The 20,000-nt window shown below is 37.9% G+C and overlaps 1 protein-coding gene across 7 annotated transcripts in view; it reads right to left on the bottom strand.

Annotated features, from left to right (window-relative positions):
- Positions 1-20,000, bottom strand: part of LOC146487865 (TNF receptor-associated factor 4-like) — a 133,477-nt gene that overhangs the window by 76,104 nt on the left and 37,373 nt on the right. The window contains exons 1-7 of one of the 7 annotated variants that reach the window (XM_085128103.1): positions 19,991-20,000; positions 16,898-17,009; positions 15,357-15,458; positions 14,393-14,488; positions 13,466-13,540; positions 12,000-12,077; positions 6,969-7,103 (exon numbers count right to left, since the gene is read on the bottom strand). The exon at positions 19,991-20,000 is cut by the window's right edge and continues 263 nt beyond it. The exons of 3 other annotated variants lie outside the window; for them this stretch is intronic. In XM_085128103.1, coding sequence (XP_084984229.1) covers positions 6,969-7,103; positions 12,000-12,077; positions 13,466-13,540; positions 14,393-14,488; positions 15,357-15,458; positions 16,898-17,009; positions 19,991-20,000 — 608 coding nt within the window. Of the gene's footprint in view, positions 1-2,297; positions 2,654-6,968; positions 7,104-11,999; positions 12,078-13,465; positions 13,541-14,392; positions 14,489-15,356; positions 15,459-16,897; positions 17,010-19,990 lie in introns of those variants that run through there. 3 more of the 7 variants (XM_085128111.1, XM_085128119.1, XM_085128074.1) reach the window with 3 other exon arrangements.

The raw sequence follows: 20,000 nt of genomic DNA, 5'->3' as shown, positions 1-20,000 counted from the left end.
TAATAGATACTCGAAGAGGAATTTTATGAAAGCGGGAAACCGGAAGTGATGAACATTTAGAACATTTTGTCTCGCAATTATTATGGCACAAATAAAATACAATACAATAAAAATAAAACTAACCTAAATTGAAAAAATTGTTACAATCTTCTGACCAGTTGTTTTAAAACTGAAGTAAGAAACTCCAAATGGGAAAGATTTCGCCTTGAGAGTTCTAAGCAAAAAATTATGCTCGTATTAAATCGATGCTAATTGTGCAAGAAAAATTGCAGTTTTTAGCCAACTGTGAGTGTCAACAGCGCCATAAAAACTCATTTACCAAGGGATTTCTTTTGATAAACTTCAAGCCCTATGTTTTAGCATAAACCACAGTAAAATTCAAGTCAATCTGTTGTATCGGTCCGGGTGAAACTTTCGATTGTTTATACGGTACTTTTTGACTCATGAAAACCACGTCTTTTTGAAAAATCCACCAGAAATTTAGAGTTTATTGTAAAAGCCTGAACATCTCCCTGAGATACAAAGAGATATCATACTTGAAGATAATAAAATCAGAAAGATTAAATACAGCTTTTTCGATTTTCTAGAGATCGACAAACTTGCATAATTTTAAGCTATCAAATTAGCATATTTACCCTCTCTTGCAAAAATGTCAATTTCTCCCCAACGAAAAAATATTTTTCAAAACAAACTGCACAGGGGTTCTTCTAACATGATAGGGTAACAAACTTGAAAGTATGGGCGAAATCGATTTTTTGACTGTTGCCGGCCAATGTCTGGTTTTTACTGACATTGGCTCTTAAACAAAATTAAAATTCAAAATTCCGGCTACCAGACTGCAACCTTGAATAATAAAATACCGACTAAACATATTCACTTGCAACCTTGGTCCTGCCTTGATTTTATAGACAGGTTTGTATATTTCAGAAATAGTTTACTGTTAAAATAAATTAAATAAATTAAATAAATTAAACTTTAAAACTTGTAGCTAAAGAACTGTGCCCTTGTAATTCCAAACGCATACAGAAAATGATGATGGTAATAATAATTTCTACAGCGCAAATTCAACTAAAGTTTTCAAATGTGCTTTACAAATAGTATCAAGTAAACAATATATATATATATATATAGTATTAAAAAGTAAACTATAAAACATAAAAATTAGATCATAAATATTATGCTAACTAATTCTGTTAAAAAAATTAAAAATCGTATAAAAGTTATTCTAAAAAACTACTCGAAATATGCTCTCTTAAAAAGGAGGTTCTTAAGTTTCCGTTTGAAAATGTCAATACTGTGTTTCTTCCTGATTTCCAGAGGAGTCCATTCTACAATCGAGGAGCCGCAGAGGCGAAGGCTCGGTCTCCGAGGGTGGGTAGCGTTTTAACTGCCTGAGGTTTGAGCATATAGTTATCGTTAGATCTCAAACCATAGCATGTAATTCGGCTTCAATGTAATTAAGTCGCGTATATGATCTTAGCAAGCAATTTGAACTTATTGACTTCTCTCTCAGTTGTGTTCGCACGTAAAAGTCTCAAAAGCCGGGATCCAACATGTAAATTACAAGCCGGTCAAAAGTCTTATTAAATTGGATCAAGGGAAACTGAGTTCCTTTATGAAGAATATGATTTCAAACTGTCCTATTCATCAACGTATTCATGAGACAGGAACAAAATATACTCGTTTAGATGTCAGCCTGAACTGAGACAATTGTTAGGCATTTTCCACTTCCTTTATTTCTAGCTCTATGATCACAGTTTTAAATAATAACCATTATAGTGATGAATACGACTGGATACCAGAATAGAACAGTTGCACAAGCAGACGGACGTTTAGTAATTCTAAGAAATACCAAGTTTCTGCACTACTGATTTCACTAATCTATGAAAAATAATGCGAATGAGCGCTTCGTCGGCGTTGATTCCGTTGAATTGTAATGTTCATTGCGACTGTTGATGATCAAATGTTCACTACGTTTTTTAGACTGGAACGAAAAAACTCGTTAATTCGGGTTTTAAGGCAGTTGCTGTTACACAGGAACCGTTCTTCTGTCTTCCGTTTCTTCAATACAGCTTGGTTGGTTGAGCCTGTCGTCGGTCTTTAATGGGATCGACAAGAAAGTTTTGTTGAGTATCTCAGCCTTATAAGTTTTCTTTCGACTATCAGAGCCAGTCATACATATACCTCCGCGAAACAGTAGTAGGCATCCCTCAGTCTCGGTCCCCGCGAAATAACACTTAATATTAAAGATAAAGTTTAAGCCCTCGAAGATAAAACTTCTCTGAAGAACCGCTAACCTTAAAAAGTGCCCTTCAAGACACTTTCTGCAAAATCGATGGCCACATTCTTCAGTTTGGACTGCATCTTTCAATGGTAAATGACAGATTGGACATTGCAAATCTTCATCCACTGCACTCACAAACTCTTCGTCGTATCCACCAAACGATGGATATCCTTCAGCGGCTACCGCCATGTTTGTCACCTGACTCGAGCGCCGCAAGTGAGTTGGGTGGGTTAATAAAAACACTTTCGCTTTCGGGTCAGTCGTGAATGACCTGGGATTTTTCCTTTGTCAATAAACTGTCAAGAATATCATTTAAATGTCACGCATAACCGTGACAGTCTGATTGTTTACTTTTTCGAAAAAAAAAAAAGGAAAAACGAAAGAAAAACTTTAGGTGGTCAGATCACTTTCAGATCAATTCCTCGACGGAGGAGCGCCAGTTTGTTTCCCAAACAGCGTCAGGTAATTCAGCAAACGGTGTTTGAACGATATTTTTATGTTTTAAAATTCTTTTTCTTATTGCAGTTTGTCCTAGGATATTTGACATATTTGGTATATAAAGCATACTGCATCTCCACGACAAGCGATCCGGTGAGGAAAAGTGTTCAGGACATCTTATATCTGTATCATGTAGTTCTTTGCATTCAAATTTACAGTTTTACATTCGAGGATTTAATGTAGTAAGGCCGGGGGATGACAAAAGGGGTTCTCGAGTATCTATCTCGCGAGTTGTGGAAAAACTAGTAAGACAAAAAGAACTGAAAAGAATTAACACAGAGACATAATATAACTTAAAGCGGTTACCTGTCGAACAAGGGATTATTTTGCAAGCAAATGAATTGACTAAGATCGCGATGATTTTGCAAAGTCAGCGATACAACACGCCTTGTGCTTTTCTTCCGGTGGGAACCCCCTATCATGAAGTAATCGGATTGCGTTAAGGAAATGTTTTAAGGAACCCCCTAATTCCGTTGTTGCTGTCTTTTTTTTCTTGTTTGCTTATATGTTATAATATCCGGCATTAACTGGCGTTTGGGTTTCTCGTTATCAATCTTAACTCACATTCACCTCTACTTGTAACTCGCTAACTAGCCAATCCCATAAATAAATGAGACAGCGAAGTAACTTTAAAACATTAAATGGTGAGCTTGCTAGTGTCCCAGATCTTGTTCTCCCCTCTGATGTAACTATTTTCCCTCCAATACAGCTTGTTATTCACAGGCCATATTTCTATGTGTGTTTCTGATGTTGACTGAACTCGGAAATCTTAATATAGGACAAGTTAGGAAGAAGATCAGTTCAAGGGCTAGGTTAGACAGGCTGAAATTTTGGATGCAAAAAGGGTAAAAAAGAAAAAAAAGTCGTCAGTTTGCAAACTTAGTTCTTGACATTCTTGCACTCGTTGCTATCAACAACATATAGCTTGTTCTACTAAATGTAAAATGAAAAAAGAACAGAATAATAATAACTGAAAGCGTTTGATATTCTCCATTATCTTTCTTTATTTTCGACAGTTTATTCCAATCTTAGAACACCGCATCAACGCAGATGTTATGTCTCCTACGTCAGATTAAATTAATGAAACACGAGATACAATACTAGACCGACTAGAAAAGCTATCATGCCTCCATAAGGAGACACTGGGAAAGTCCAACAACATGGGCTTCTAATATTTCCGACCTACTCAATCGATAAAAATCTATATCAATCCAGTGAATTTTACTGATTAATAATCGATTTGGTGTGTCAAATCGATATTATCGAATTTCATGATTTTATCGATTTATAACGGAAGTCCAACACTGTTGTTATTTGGCATGAATTATTTGGCAGCTGGAAGTACAGGGATAATTCAACAAACGTTTCAATTGTTCTAATCGACAAGTTGCCGATTAGAACAATTGAAACGAATTCCTACATTCACGAGAAAGACTGTAAACAAGAGAAATGAGAAACGGGGAAACGTTTACTCACAAACGCTCTATAACCCTTTATTTTAGCAGCAACAAAAATGGCTCTGTTGAACTAGAATTAGTTCTTGCAGGTAAATATTGTGAAAACTCTAGATTGGCAGAATACAAACGAGCAAGTGTGAACATATCGTGAATACGCGTACGTTGGCATCGGGGGGGGGGGGGGGGGTGCATTTTGTGAGCGTCTACCTACCGGGCTTGCTATAACACGCTCAGTCCTGACCACGTGGCGGCCTATACTCAATTTTCCCTGAGAATTGTAGCATTTCTGCCCAAACGTAATGTAATAGGTATATCATTCAGTTTCAAAAATTTGCTAAAAGAGGAAAATAAATTCATGATTAGCTGGGGCAAATTTCGTTGTTTCCTCTAAACAAACTCAAGCAAGTAGGAAGCAAACAACAGAAAACAGTGTGTGCCCAGTAGAAAAAGCAAGACTAAGGCGTCCAGCGTCGTTGAGGTAAAAGTGAATAAACCGAGGAGGCAATTTGAGGACTTTCCGTTGGCGAGTCTGAACACCCTTTATGTCAAATGCAATGGAAGGCCAAGCAAAGGCGTCATGAAACGTTCGGCTCAGATTCTTAACATTGAAGAAAAAGAGACGAACTCTGGGAAAGTCCAACAACATGGACTTCTAATAAAACACATAATTATTTCCAGATTAAATCTAGATTTTCATATATTTACGTCAATAATTTATAGGTTCACTGATAGCAGACAGGAAAATAATGAAAAATACCCACATAGGTGACGATTTCAGTTTCTGTGGTCGAGAATAACCATTCCTGTATTTTAAACAAATTTGTGATTAACAAGGACTGTTGTATTTTTGCCGATAGTTTTTGTTCCCTGGTTCGTAACCTAGGGCTAAAATACTTTAATCTGCAGGGATAACATTTTACGTGTTTAAACAGCCACACCTTGGACCAACATTTATCCCAAAATATATGCCGTTTTTTTTTTTTTTCCGGCATTTTTACTTTTTCTTCTACTTCGTGTTAAAATACAATAGTTTATAGCTTACAATAACGAAAGAAATGGAACAGGCACAATATAGTTGTACTAATTATATGCCCTTTTCAATAAGATTACATTTTTTTCCTAAGACAAAAATGAAAACATAATACAAGACTGAAAACGATGAAACACTAAAGTAATGTAATGTTACAAATGTCAGTGAAGCAGTGATTAATACAGTAACCAAATTAATACTGCTTGGGTGCTCTTTTAGATAATTTTGTGGTAGTTCTTTTTTTTTACGAATAGAAATAGGAATATCATTCTATTAGAAACATCCTATTGGACAAAAAAAATTTTGTATCTATTCTCAAAGAGCTAGGACTTAGGTGCTGTAAGGATGTTCTTCAAATGATGTAATTTTTCATTTCATTTCATTTTTTTTTATCACTATCCTACACACATTACAAATTAAAATACAAAATACAGGTAAATCTTTCCTATCTAGGCAGATTGAAGTCACTCAAGCCCAATCAATATTCGAGGTTTTGGAATCAGAAAAAAAAAAAGCGCAGTTAGGGATCGTATTATAAAACACGGATTTACCACACTAGCATCCCATAATCAATTATTACATCAACTAACACTAAACAATCCAGGAATTCTGTTTTGTTCTGGTGTTTTTGAATTGCAATTTAACCTATTGTGGTGGATCGATTTGAACTTGGATGAAAATAGTGTCATCCACCACGTAGCGTCTGGTCCTCAGATCAGTGTGTGACACAAATGCAGGGAAGCCCCGAGCAATGTTACTATCTGCCTCAGGCCTGGCGAAGTTCTTAAATTCTGGGCCAGTTATTAATGACTCAACAATGTTCATTTTGTCTTTTTCTTCTTGTTGTTGATCAATCAGCGTAATAGTTACTTTCTTATGGAAAGGCCACGGTAACATAGCATCGTAGTCGCTTTTCATTATGCTAAAAAATATCGAGAAATGAGTATTTTTTGCTGTGCCTTGGCCATTTGGCGTCGCTTTTAATTGAAATTTGTATCCATAATCGTAAAATGGAGCACTGTATATATCGGTTTTTTCTCCAGCTTTGGCTTTTCTCAAGACTTTACTGAAGTTGCTAATCTTCCACGTATTTTTAGTAGCATTTAATCTCGCCTCAAGTTCCCCAAACTCTTCTCTTCGTTTAACCTAAAAGAAAATAATAATAATAATGAGTAACGATGTGGTGTTGTATGATGTGGCTGCTAATGTTAGTAATTACTTAATTAGATATTTAATGATACCGGTTTTCATTTGACTATTAACATGAATTTCGCGTTTGCTTTGGTTTTGCTTTACTGCACTCTGTGATTGATGCGCGCCATTTTGTCAACCAATGGGAAGCCAACCAAAGCCAATCGTGTCTTGATCGCAGGCGTTTTCCTGCACTTCGCGCCAGTTACCGGTACTTCGTTGGAAATCTGATTGGTTCATTGCGTTGTGTACGTCTGTTGTAATTGCCTAGATGGTTTTGGGTCTACGAAACTTAATTGAAACTCGCTGTAATTAAGAAGTAAGTAAAGATATAATTAATAAGTGAGCAAGCTGAGCAAAGTTTGCTGGAGTGGATTTCTCAACGAAAATACGAGGAGGTATTTCATATGCAGCACTTGGATTGGTTTACCTGTTCCTTGTTTAGCTGAGTTTGAAAAGTATGTAACTTTCCATTAAATCCCCTGAACATATTTTCAAGTGTATGGACCTTCTCGTCAAGTATACGTACGACTTCTTGTGAATTTTTCAACTCCACTTGGGTGTAACTAAGTTTTACACAAGCCAAGTCAAGATGAAGTCTCGTGGCACACTGAAGATGGGATTCAACCTCTCTTCGCTGAACCTACAGGAACAAATCAATTGAAAACATTTTAATATTCTAAAAACCTTAGCAATGAAGAAAACTGTTCCTAACAGGAAGAGGAGACATGTGTTAAAATGCGATTAACTCTCCTAGGTTGTGCATTGCCTCACAGGTTACCATAAGAAAAACTCTTATGCCCTCGTCAAAACTTCCACATGTAACAGCATATTCATATGATTTCTTCCAAAACTACGAAAGTTGATTAGTGACCTTACTGCCTCCTTTCGTGTTTTACTATGCTCTTATCGACTCATAACTATTCAATCTCTTTTCGCTTACACAGTATCATAACCCTTTGAACAATAAGAGAGAGCAAAACATTCCATTTTAAGGGTTTTAAAACCTGTGTGTGAACTAAAATTACCTCACTTTCGCAAAGCAATCTATTGACAATTTTCTTTTATACTACATAAAACCTTAAGGTATGTCCGTGCAATAAGTTACACTCCCATACAGCTGACTCGTGATGATAACATAGCCTGAAAGGTGTCTGATTACGATTTGTTAAACATCTGACACAACGTACGTGACTGCATTCACAATGGCCTTCCAGCCGGATCATAATCCAGTCAGCTGTCCCTTGGATAGCCACGAACAAGATATATCTTGAAGAGAGTTCAGCTCAAGTGTTCAGCTCAAGTAAATCGACTGAGTCGGTTAAGGCAGGAACCAACTTATAATTAAATTTAACACACAGGACATAAGTAATTAACAAGCGCAAGGAAGACAACCAAAGAGAACCGCATCGTCATCATCATCTTTATTTATTTATTTATTTATTTATTTATTTATTTATTTATATATGTATTTATTTAAACACCGAACCCCTTTCATGAAAATGCTCTTCCAGATAGCCGTGTAAAAGATACAATAAGTCATACAATGGAAAATAGGAGTATTACTGAGTGCGACGAACTCAAACGGGGCCACTGAAAAAACCGACACATTGAAATGTTCTGTTTAAATGTTCTCGTTTTTGATTGGTTTACAAACTACCAAAGCCAGACTCCTTTGTTGTAAACGTGACCTGTGATTGGCTGATCAATGTTGGGTGGCCCCAGTTGAGTTTGTTGCACTGCAAGTCTCAAGTATATATGAATAAATTACAAATATAACAAAATATGAAAAACATAATAAAACATAAAACAGGAAATAACTTGAACTATAATGTATAAATAGGAGACTGTAAGGTCTTAAATATACACGAATAAATTACAAATGTAATAAAAATGATTTTATATTTGTCTGACCTTCGACCTTACCAGGCAGACTATTGCAGAGAACCGTCCCTCTATAATGGAAGCTGTTTTTTCCAGCTTCAGTACATGGTCTTGGTACAAATAAATTGTATGTAGAGTTTCTTAAGTTGTAAGAATACATAGAGTTTGTGCATGTAAAATTTTGTGTTAAATGATTGTGCATAGTTCCATTAATCAGTTTATACAGTAGTTAATTGTCTTATCCTTCGTATCTCAAGATTATCCCATCCAAGTTCATCGACCAGTATCTCAACCGACCGTCTGTATATGGATAAGGGGCTATTCAATGGTGTCATTTTCCTAGATCTTAAAAAGGCTTTTGACACCATGGATCACGAAATCCTTCTGCAGGAATTGAAACTTTATGGTGTGTGCCAAGCCAGCCTAAACTGGTTTGCTTCATACCTCACTGAAATAACTCAGAAAACGTTTGTTGATGGTGTACTGTCAGATAGCAGCACAATTAAATGCAGAATACCACAGGGATCTATTCTTGGTCCGCTACTTTTTATTATTTACATTAACGATCTTCTGTCCTGTGACCTCTATTCTAAAGTGCAGATGTATGCAGATGATACCAGCTTAACTGTTGCACATTTTGATGAATATACCCTGGAAAAACTGATGAACCATGATTTTCGTGAAATTCATTCTTGACTAATAACTAATAAACTTAGCCTAAATGTAATAAAGACCAAATACATGATTGTAGCTAGTCGATATAGGATAAAACACCTCGAGCATCAATTCAATATACAAGTAAATAACCACTACCTTACAAGGGATAACTCATATAAATATCTTGGTGTCGAAATAGCTCAATCTTTAACATGGAGAGATCATGTAGTTACAATTGCTAAGAAAACCTCTGGAGGGATTGGAGCTCTGAGACGTGTAAGACATTTCATACCTCGTGAAACATTAATCACAATGTACAGCTCCCTTGTACTGCCATATTTCGATTATTGTAGTACAGTATGGGGGAGCTGTGGGAGGGGGATGTGTGACCGACTGCAGGTCCTCCAAAACAGGGCTTTCTATCAGTTCGGTGACAGCTGGCAATACCGAAATAGGTCTATAGTTATCAGGAATGCATTTCTTGCCATCTTTGTATATCGGTGTTACTTTCGCTATTTTCCATTCTCTGGGAAAAATTGCACTTTTAATAGAAAGATTCAATAAATTAGGAAGGGATGGAGCTATTATGGAATCAGCCTCCTTTAACAGCCTTGCAGAACTGAATACCATCTAGACCAGAAGCTTTGTTTGTCGGCAGAGCTCTTATCAAACTAAGAACCTCCGGAATGGACGTTTCTGTAATACTGAAGGAGTACTGTGTTGGGGAGATATAATCAGATGGTTGTTTTCAAGAGAGTGGCAGCTGAGAAGCTAGTTTCGGTCCAATTTCGGTGAAATGGAAATTTAGAGCATTCGCTATTTCGTTTGGGATGGTATAATTTGTGTTGTTATATGTTTTATTATTTATAGATGTTGTACTTAGGTTATTACCCAATAAAGTGTTAATCCCTTTCCATGTACTTTTCACGAAAGTACATGCCGAAATATTCTTCTTTGGCAGATTTAACACCAAAGTTGACTCTATTTCTAACACTTTTGTAATTCACCCAGCTTTCTCCTGTATTTAGCCTATTAGCTATCTATTTTTAGCTTCTCTCTTTCAAACATTACCACGTACCCTTTTGCGCCTGAAAGGAGCATGAAGATTACAAATGGAAAGAAAAGTTTCTTTCCATATCTTCCAGGCTAAATTGGGATCACTATAAATGTCAATTCTTTTCAGGGGATCGACATAAGATCCTCTCTAAACTTATTTCGGTCGTAGTCTCCAGGCTGTCTTGAATCGATAACTCTAGACCAAGCTTTATTGGGTGGTATTTTTCGTATGACATAAATTATATTATGGTCACTAATACCAATCTCTGAGATTCCATAATGGGAGAAATTTGTGGCATCATGAGTCAAGAAAAGATCTATAATAGGAGATCAATCCTTTGTAATTCCGGTCGGCTGATCTATTAATTGTTGACATGGAAACACATTACATATTTCAAGTAATCGTGATGTGAGGTGGTCACAGGGGGTAGCATGTACATTACAATTCAGGTCACCAAGGATATAAAACTCAATCCCCTGTGACTCCAGTTTTTCAAGGAGGCTTTCAAAGGTGTCCATTAAATTTATACTACTTGAAAGGAGGTTTATACCATGTTGCAACCAAGCCGCAGCCAGGTAGAACCTGGTGGTACGTACAAAAGGCTCAAGGAAATGTATAAAATATTGGTGGTGGCCCTCTCCAAGGTACGAGGAGCAGCGACACAAAGTTTGCTAAACAAGAAATCATGGAAAAGTTCACTTTGAGTCCACAGAAAAGGATGGCCTAAACGCTATATCCTATGATTGGATCAACAACAACAAAAGTGCAATCAATCTATAAATAGAGCCGTTTTTGTTGTTATTGTTGTTGTTGTTTTTGCCCTAAGCGCGTAACTGTTTTGAACTGAGCCATGGCTTTTATTTCATTAAATTGGATGTATGGCTCTCAACGTTAAGGACGGGGCTACAATTCAACACGTTGGACAGAGAGAAGCAGATAGGCTCATAGGGGAATCAAAATTGGCTTTTCTACTGTAGACTTTGACTGCATTGCAAAAGGTAAAGAAAAAATTAAGGAAGACTACGTCATCCTCAACGTGCGATGACACTGACAAAACTTGATTGTATATGAGATATAACATGAGGGTGGCATCCGTATGTATAATATATTTTCTGTAGTGCTGTGTCTGAGTAACAAATAAAACAGCTGATTTTACAGCTGTGTGCTTAGTCACCTGGGCCCAGTTGTTCAAAACTCGATTAACCTATAACCCTGGATTAATGTGAACTTTGATTGATAACTAATCAGTAAAGATTCTTCCAAATATTTTTTTTCTCTCAGTTTTTGACTTAGACTTGTCTTTAACATTAGCTTAAAATTAGCTTTAAAAAACAGTTTTAATGAGCGAGATGAAAACCTCAGCGGTAATCGGCTTACGAACAACCGGGCCCTGGCCCCAGTTGTTCAAAGGCCGGATAACTTTATCCAGTGGATAAGTCACTATCCGACAGTTTTAATCTGTGCAAAGATTTCAGTATTTTCTCCTGAACAAGCGAATATACACACTCTAACCACAGTTAAGTTTGGGAGTGTACGAAAACCTTGGACAACGTTTAATGTGAAATATATTTTAGACGCTGAAGAGTGCCTTATCCTGCAGATAAACTTATCCGGCCTTGAACAACTGGGGCCTGGACTTTAAGCGACTTGAATGGAAGCGAAAAGTGAACTTGGGCATGCCAAATCATTAATTTTGTTTTTCCCCACGCAAATTCAACTGCGAACGGGCTGAAATTCATCAAGTAACAGCGATGAAACTTCAGCTCCAAACTAGGCTAATATTTTAGCACGAAAACTCTGCGGACGACTTGTGTGCTGCTACCTATTCAACTGTTCCTCTTATTCTGTGACACCTGGGTATGAAAACCTTTTAGTCTTAGTTCCCAGACACCACCGGCTAAGAGAGACAGGTTGCCCTGGAAACGAGAACATGTATACTACCTTCGCCGGGCATCCCATCTGAGCATACGGGCAGGAGATAATGGCCAGCGGGCAATCATTCTCTTTATGAGCTGGAATCTGTTAAAGACATTGATACACAAACTAGAAATTAAACTTTCCGTTATGGTAAAGATGATGATGGTGACTTCCTACAAAACTCGCCAGCTGTAGTAGTGCAGACGATTGCGTGCACAGCACAAAACGAGGACTGATCTACTAACCTCTGACTGACCAATCTAGCTCAGCTACCTACCCACAGTACCTACCTATCTACCTACCTACCTACCTACAGTACCTAACTAACCCACGGGGCATCGATTTGAAATGCTCTGCCACATCACGTGACAGAACTACCATCCATGCTTTTTCAATTTCGCATCAATAATATTTATATACTGAATATTTTTGTAAACAGGTTTTGCTTTGTAATGTTACGCCACATGGCTCTAAGATAGAATAGACTTTAAATGTATAATACAAATATAGAATTGATAAGATTACCATGTATAATTAACAAGTCGACGGCAGTTTTCTATGGTCTATACTCTTATAGACCAAAAAATGTTCAAAACTCAAGTGGAACCACGAGCCGCAGGCGAGTGGTTTCACTGCCAAGTTTTGGACATTTTATTTTACAATAACATGGAAAAAGTACGAGCGGAATTGACTATTTTTTTCGTTGAGAAAGCGCGCGCGTTACATCTCACGTCATTTTTATTGTCTGTACTCTTATAGACAATAGCTACGAGCCAATCAGCGCGCGAGAATTTGGACAGTTATTGTAAAATTAACAAATCGACGGCAGTTTTCTATAGTCTATACTCTTATAGACCATAAAATGACGTCAAAAAATGTTCAAAACTCAAGTGGAACCACGAGCTGCAGGCGAGTGGTTTCACTGCCAAGTTTTGGACATTTTATGGCGTCATTTTATGGTCTATAAGAGTATAGACCATAGAAAACTGCCATCGATTTGTTTTTTACAATAACATGGAAAAAGTACGAACGGAATTGGCTATTTTTTTCGTTGAGAAAGCGCGCACGTTACATCTGACGTCATTTTTATTGTCTGTACTCTTACAGACAGTAGCTACGAGCCAATCAGCGCGGGGAATTTGGACAGTTATTGTAAAAATAAAATTTCCTGATCCCACCCTATTCTCCTCACTATCTTCCTTCAACCGACCTACTTATTTACTCACTCACACACTCACTCACTCACTCACTTGCTTACTAGCTTGCTTGTTTGCTTGCTTACTTACTTATTTCTAAGTACATATTTTCCCGTCGGGCCCGATCTGACTCAGCCATTAAGATCATCTGATAATTATACTTACTTTCGCACTTACTTTCGCACTTACTTATTTATAATTATTCAAGGCTTCAATTTTCATCAATGATTATAAATTTTACAAAATCATTTGAAGTTTTAGATATTTAGCCTCCTATTTGTAGCATAAACTTACTTCCGCTCGAGGGAGCACTGCACCACAATTATTTGGACAATTGATTGGTTTTCTTTGGTACTGACGTTCATGATCCTTTAAAACAAAGTAAAAGCGATAGCTTTACTGGCAGTTTTCACAGGGCAAATGGATAGGATCGGGTGCAATGATATGAAGGTATCGGACTTGTGACTGAAATATAATTACTTCTTACTAGCCTCGTTTTCTCGGTCCGTACTGTAAGTTACGGACCGAGAAAACGAGGTTAGCAAGATTTTAATATCTCTCGGGTTAATCGGGCGCACGGGAAAGGGTCGGGAAAGGAAACTCGTTTAATTTTAGCGGGCCGTACAGTAAAATATGGCCCGCAAAATGACCACTCACACCACGCATACTAACTGAGAGATATAATAAAACGGATTATAGCTCTTTCCTTTCAATATGATGTACCTGGGGGGGCAATCTGAGCACAGGTTATTTTAAAACTACTCGCAGTAATTTACCCTTTCACTTTGAAATTCACACCTTGAGCCGTAACATTGCCGAAGAAAGAAATTAAAAAGGTACCAAAGCTTTAACAGAAAAGCATGTGTTGATACAGAGACCATAGCAACCTCGCTCTATGGCGTTCCACCATTTTGAATATCGCAAGCTCCTGACGACTAAAGTTGAGACTATAACACAACGGGCTATGAGAGTTTGGTAAGGCAGAGAATCTTGTCATTGCGCTGCGATCAATACAGATGACCTAGTCGTTCCTTTTTTCTCTAATTACATTTTCCCTGCCAGAAAATGATGGATGAAAGCGAACGGCTAATCAAAGAAATGTAACAGATACAAAGGTTAAAATAAGGCGTTGCCAAGGCATCCAACCTCATTTCCATGGCTTTTCCTATTTTACAAGGAAAAAGTTCTGGGAACGAGGTTGCATGGCAACCAGATTCTCACCTGAGTTTTACACGCTGGATATGACATGCTACAGTGAGTGAGACAATTTTGGTTTGTACAAGAAACAACTTTTAGAGGACAAGATGACAAATGGTTCTATAAGAGAGGAAAGAGAAATAGATGAGACAGTTAACTATCTTAAATAAAAAATTGAGGGCATTTGAATGTTAAGAAGCAAGTTGAGAGACTGCTGAGATTATTTGAGTTTGAATTTACTTTGAGAAAGCCATGTGATTTCACTCCTTAATTTATAGCTATATTGATATCTTTTATTCAAAAAATCATAAAAAGGTTTTTTAATGTATTTATAGCATAACGTTACATTTCTAAAGGCATTTGTTTTTTGAGTTTAAGATATAGAGGAATACAGATTGCTTGTGAGAGGGGGTGGTGTTGTAGATTAGCTTAGATTCAACGTAAAAGTTCTTTGCTAATATAAATCAGTAGGTGGTGTCATTATCTCATGTTTACTATGATGTACTAGCTATTTGCCCACGCTTACATGAGCATTGTTTTTTCTGATATCATTTGTGTTTTTTTTCTTTTGTTTTGTGGTTGTTGTTGTTGTTGTTGTTGTCTTTCTCTTGATCATGTACATGTAATTTGGATTTGTAATGTCATATATTGTTTATGTGTGAAAAAGGTCTTTACTGGTCCACTGGTTTAAATTACCGACGCTGTACCAAATTTCCACAGCGAAATTGGAATTTTTTTAAGTGACCTGGGATGGAAACTTGTCGCGCCGGGAGGTGGGGTGAGGCGATTCTTGTGTGGAATAGAAGAACCGAACGTGCAGGGGATGGGACGTTTGTAAAATAAGAACATAAAGTTTCTAATCAATACCACCCTCGTGTGCACATTGCGAAATGCTTCATTTTTGCATTTTGAAAATAGCCCTTTGTACAAAAAGAATTCAAACGACGAGAAAGGGCAATTAAGTCTGATGAGTTGCTAGGTAGTATACCTCTTTGTCTCTCAGCTCGCCAGTCCATTCACAGCATTCACTGGGACATTTGATGTGAAGTGATAGAATTTTTCTCTCAGTTGCTTTGTCGGGGAAAATGTCCTAAAGTAAATCATAGTCTTTGTCAGTAATAAGCATAACTCCCTTAATTCTGATTCTGCTTCAACCCGTATACGAAATTTTATAACAGTATGGGAATGAGAATAACTGGAATAGCTGTTAGATTTTTGTTTTTAGGTAAATTTGGGAAAAGCAACTTTCGCTGATTCACGATAATTCAACAGTCATTTTGCCTTCCAGAAGCTCCAAAAACCTGTTATGAGGGATTTCTAGTAGTCATTGTATGTACTATTTGTCCGGAAAGAAGAACTATAAAATATTGCGTGATAAAATGTTAACTAGAAAATTAACTAAAACTGATAATAACACGAAGTATATCAGATGTAACACGAATAAGCTTAAAGTTGGTGACTAGGTTAGTGACAATGTAATGCATTGTAATATATCAGTCAATTGAAACGCCGACCCCCGGACAAAGCGGGGAATTTAACAACGCTCGGCGTTAAAACACCGCTTATTTTCCCGCCCCCAGGGGCAAGTAGACTGTGAAAAGCCCCACATTGGAGGGCATCAGCAACGTTCTTCAGAACCATGCAATTAAAATACAAATGAGTTTGAGTCCCGGGGTTTGAGTTTTGAGTTTGTTGGTAAAACTCGAAATTGTAACGGACGAACGAAACGTTCAGCAAGGTATCATAACATTCCAATCCGATCCTAGTGCATGTACCCGCCGTAACTCAAACGTCTCGTGTGAAAAAGCTCGATTAAATTGTCCGTGATCTAATAAAACTGACGTTTGTGACTGTTTTATTTAAAATCGCGTAAAAACTAGAAGAACAAGGGCTCGGCTTAATGTTCCTTCGTGTTAAATCCCCGCTGTTGTCCCCGCTTCCGGTCCAGTGTCCCCGGTCAAACCGACATTTTGTTAATTTCACCGCCCCTCGGGGCCAACTCGTTGTTAAATGAGCGTTAAATCCCCACTTTGTCCCTCGCGCATCTATTAACCTAAATTAGGAAAAGAAACGCGTGCAATTGTAGGAGTATTATAATAGCCGGTAGGTTTGGAATTTTTCTGTGCTTGGGATTGGAGGGAAAGTACTTGTTGCGACATTAGAACTGAGTAAATCTTAGTATAATTGTAATGAAAGTTTAGATCGAGTAAGAACAGAATTGTAGATTGCAAATAAAGGATAGTGAACTGTAGATTGGATATTGGAGATTGTTGGAATGTTAGAAAAAAACTTCAAAAAGGAAATATACCTCTTCAGTTTGTGAACCGGCGAGTGCGGAGTACGCAAAAGATTTTGCGACACTATTATAAATTCCTATTCCATGATCGCATCCTCAATAATCAGTTTGGTGCGTTCATCAGTAGTTTGTCACTTTAAGTTATGTAGTAAAAGCAAAAACGTTAGTTTGACTGTTGAACCTAATCCACCTATTTCCCTGCCCCCCCCCCCCCCCCCCTTACTGGTTCTTACCCTGTCCCGCACTAGTTGGCTTCGATCCGAGGGGCAGCTAAAGCGGATCGGCGGTGGTGTCTGAGGCGGTCGCCTTGATCTTAACTGCTCTTGCTCTTGAGTGCGTTTCTGGCTGTGTAAGAATAATAAAAAAATTGCGTTTTACTTTGACTCATCTGACTCATGTCAGATATCGGCGATTAAATTCGCCGGCATTCGCCAAGTGTGCCCGTTCCCGCGATTTTCTACGCTCATGACATTGCTGCGACTCGCCAGCCAATTCAGGATGCGCTATTTTATCAGATTACTTTTCACCATAGTGGATAGCAGCGATAAGATGGAGCCTGGAAACAAGCTTGAAGTGCCACATCGCCGCGATCGGCGAAAAAAAATCGCCGAGTGTGTCCGCATAAATCGGTGGCGAAAATCGCCGGTTTGCAATTTTCGCGGGCGATCAAATTCGCCGCGATCAGCGAATAAAATCGCCTAGTGTGTCGCCGGCTTTAGCAGTACTTGGCAGCAAGGAGTGTTGTTTACGATGCGAAATCGTATGGCAAGCGATCCAACTCGTCAATTCTCAGGTTCGACATGACATCAAGTGAAGCCCAGCTTCGATGCATAAATTAGGTTCCGAATCGCTTTGCTGTGTATAGCAAAATTACTGATCCATCACAAAGTTTTCCTGTGCTATAAAAAGAAAGAGACGGAACGTGACTACCTCGTTCCCAGCTGGGAGACTGCCACGTGAAATGCGGTTGAAGCCATTGAGACGTAAATCCCTCTTTCATATCATTACCCATTCTGGACAGCGTTTCTGAGAATTTTTCATCTGCATTCACAACCAGTGATACACAACGGTACTCGCGGCTCTATTCTCTCCCAACTCAGCAAAACTCACCTTCAGGAGGAGGCAGCTGTTGAGTTGGTCAGTTAATCATTGCTAAAAAGGAACATCTCCTCAGAAAGATTCCAGACCAATGGTTTGTGTTCCTGTGTTTCTGGGAAATATTTTTAAGCTGTTGGCATTAGGACCATCAATCACTATGTGAGAAACTGCCAGTTTTAATCGCACTTATCTCAGCTCTTTGATTCATAAGCTGAATTTGACAGTAAAGGCTTAATAAAACATATACTTGTAGAAATAATAATAATAATAATAATAATAATAATAATAATAATAATACACGGAAATCAACCTTGAAGAAAGAAATAGAACTAACACATTCGTGACTAAATTTTTTGTCTTGCTATTACGCAGTTTCTTCTCAAGTTTAAGTTGAGCCCGGTTCATACGTCGAACTTTACATGAGCCGAACCCTAATACCTATTAAGGTCGACCCAAATAATTAAGTTCGGCAGTTGATTCAGACGTCGTACCTAACTGAAGTCGCCTCATAGTCTCTTGGTCGAACTTAAAGCTAAAGTGAGAAAATAGATTTTCGTGGTCAGCCGCTGTTTTTTTTACTCAACAAGATTCAAAATGGTGGGAAAGATGAATTCTGACATGGAAGGGCTTGTTTGGTAAAATAATGAAGACAGGCGGAACACGGCTCCTGTTGGTCGAGATAGGAAGAATATGACCTTCAAAGCTAATTTGCTCTTACGACGGCAAAATGTTTTTGCGGGTTTTTTTTTTAATACCGACATTCTTTCGCGGAAATTGACTTCTGAAAGAGCTTTATCTATAAGGTTATCGAGGTAACCTCTGGAGCGTAATCTCTGTTTGAATAAAGTAATGTTTTCTTCAATTTTTTTTAAAGGTTTCAGGTTCTGAGAAAAATCAAATATAAGATATTTCAACAGGGAGCCCACGTCACAAAATGTGGTTTTTAGTGAGGCCCTGCATAAATCTAACAAAAGAATACAAAAAAAAGCTACAAAATAATATAGCTATCTAAAAATAAAAAGTAAAAAGGATAACATCAATAAAAGAGTCTACACGTTTCTAATAAGACGTCTAAGAACTAAAAAATTGGAAATGTTCCTAATGTCGTCTGCATGGGAGAGCGTTCCAGTCATCTACCGCATGACAAATAAAGCGATGCCGACCCCATGAGCGCTTTGATTGTGGTTTACGGATGTTATTACTAAAACGAGTGTTATAATCATGAATGTCTTTAAAATGATTAAAATTAAAATTCCAATCAATCAGACCATCCAAGGACTTAAAAACTAAAAATAAAAAATAGTCTTAAGGCTTCGCCTTTGTTATAGCCTGTATTGGAAAGTTTCTGTCGGTTTGAAGTGCGTGTGCACATCAAGAATAGATTTTTTTTTAATCTTTCGCATCTCAGACAAGTTATTTAGTTGTTTTGAAACAATAAGAACAAGCACATTCCACTTTTCCCGCCATCTTGTTCAGAATGATATCTTTGCGCATGCCAAATCGATGGAACGCGCCGACCTCTGGGATAGATATAATTTATATAATTTATACGTAACGTATGCATTTTATTTGGCTCGGCACCGTCATGTAAAAGTTCGACGTCTGAATCGAAGTCGAACTTTTGCCGTTCTATTCGACTGGCGCAATCGAATAGAACGGCGGGTCGACCCAAATACAAATCTGTCGATCCTAACTGATTCATACGTCGATCTTTACATTCGCTGAACAAAATGATTAGGTTCAGCTCATGTAAAGTTCGACGTGTGAACCAGGCCTTACATGTGCAATTATTCTCGCATTTTTCAAAGCAACTTTGGTCGCGCAAGTTTTGAGCTTGCGATGAAAGTCGATGGCGTAAACTAGTGGCGATTTCAGTGCGATTTTGGCGCGATTTCCCTGTCGAAACTTCGTGATTCTTGGCGGAGATTTGGGTAAAAGTGCAGCAAATCGCAACAAATATCGCACTGGAATCGCGCCCAAAATTGCACCTCATATTTTCATCCCGCGTGTGTATTTAACGATCTTGTACTTGCGAAGGTGAGTGGACCGAAAAACCAAACAAACGCTGCCTCTGTAAGCGTCGAGAGCGTGATTCGGCAACGTAAACTCTGGGGCCTGTGGAACCTTAAACCTGTAAGGTTGCTAGAGCATCTTGTAAGGGAGCTCAGTTTTTTTAATTAACGAGGGTCAACTTTTTGACTGTTCAAAGTAGAGGAATGAGTACAAACCTTTCGAAGT

This window comes from Pavona decussata, unplaced genomic scaffold, assembly GCF_977016875.1.
Source record: "Pavona decussata unplaced genomic scaffold, jaPavDecu1.1 SCAFFOLD_13, whole genome shotgun sequence".
NCBI lineage: Eukaryota > Metazoa > Cnidaria > Anthozoa > Scleractinia > Agariciidae > Pavona > Pavona decussata.
The sequence above is the reverse complement of the archived record's forward strand: the minus strand, read 5'-3'. Positions and strand labels throughout refer to the sequence as shown.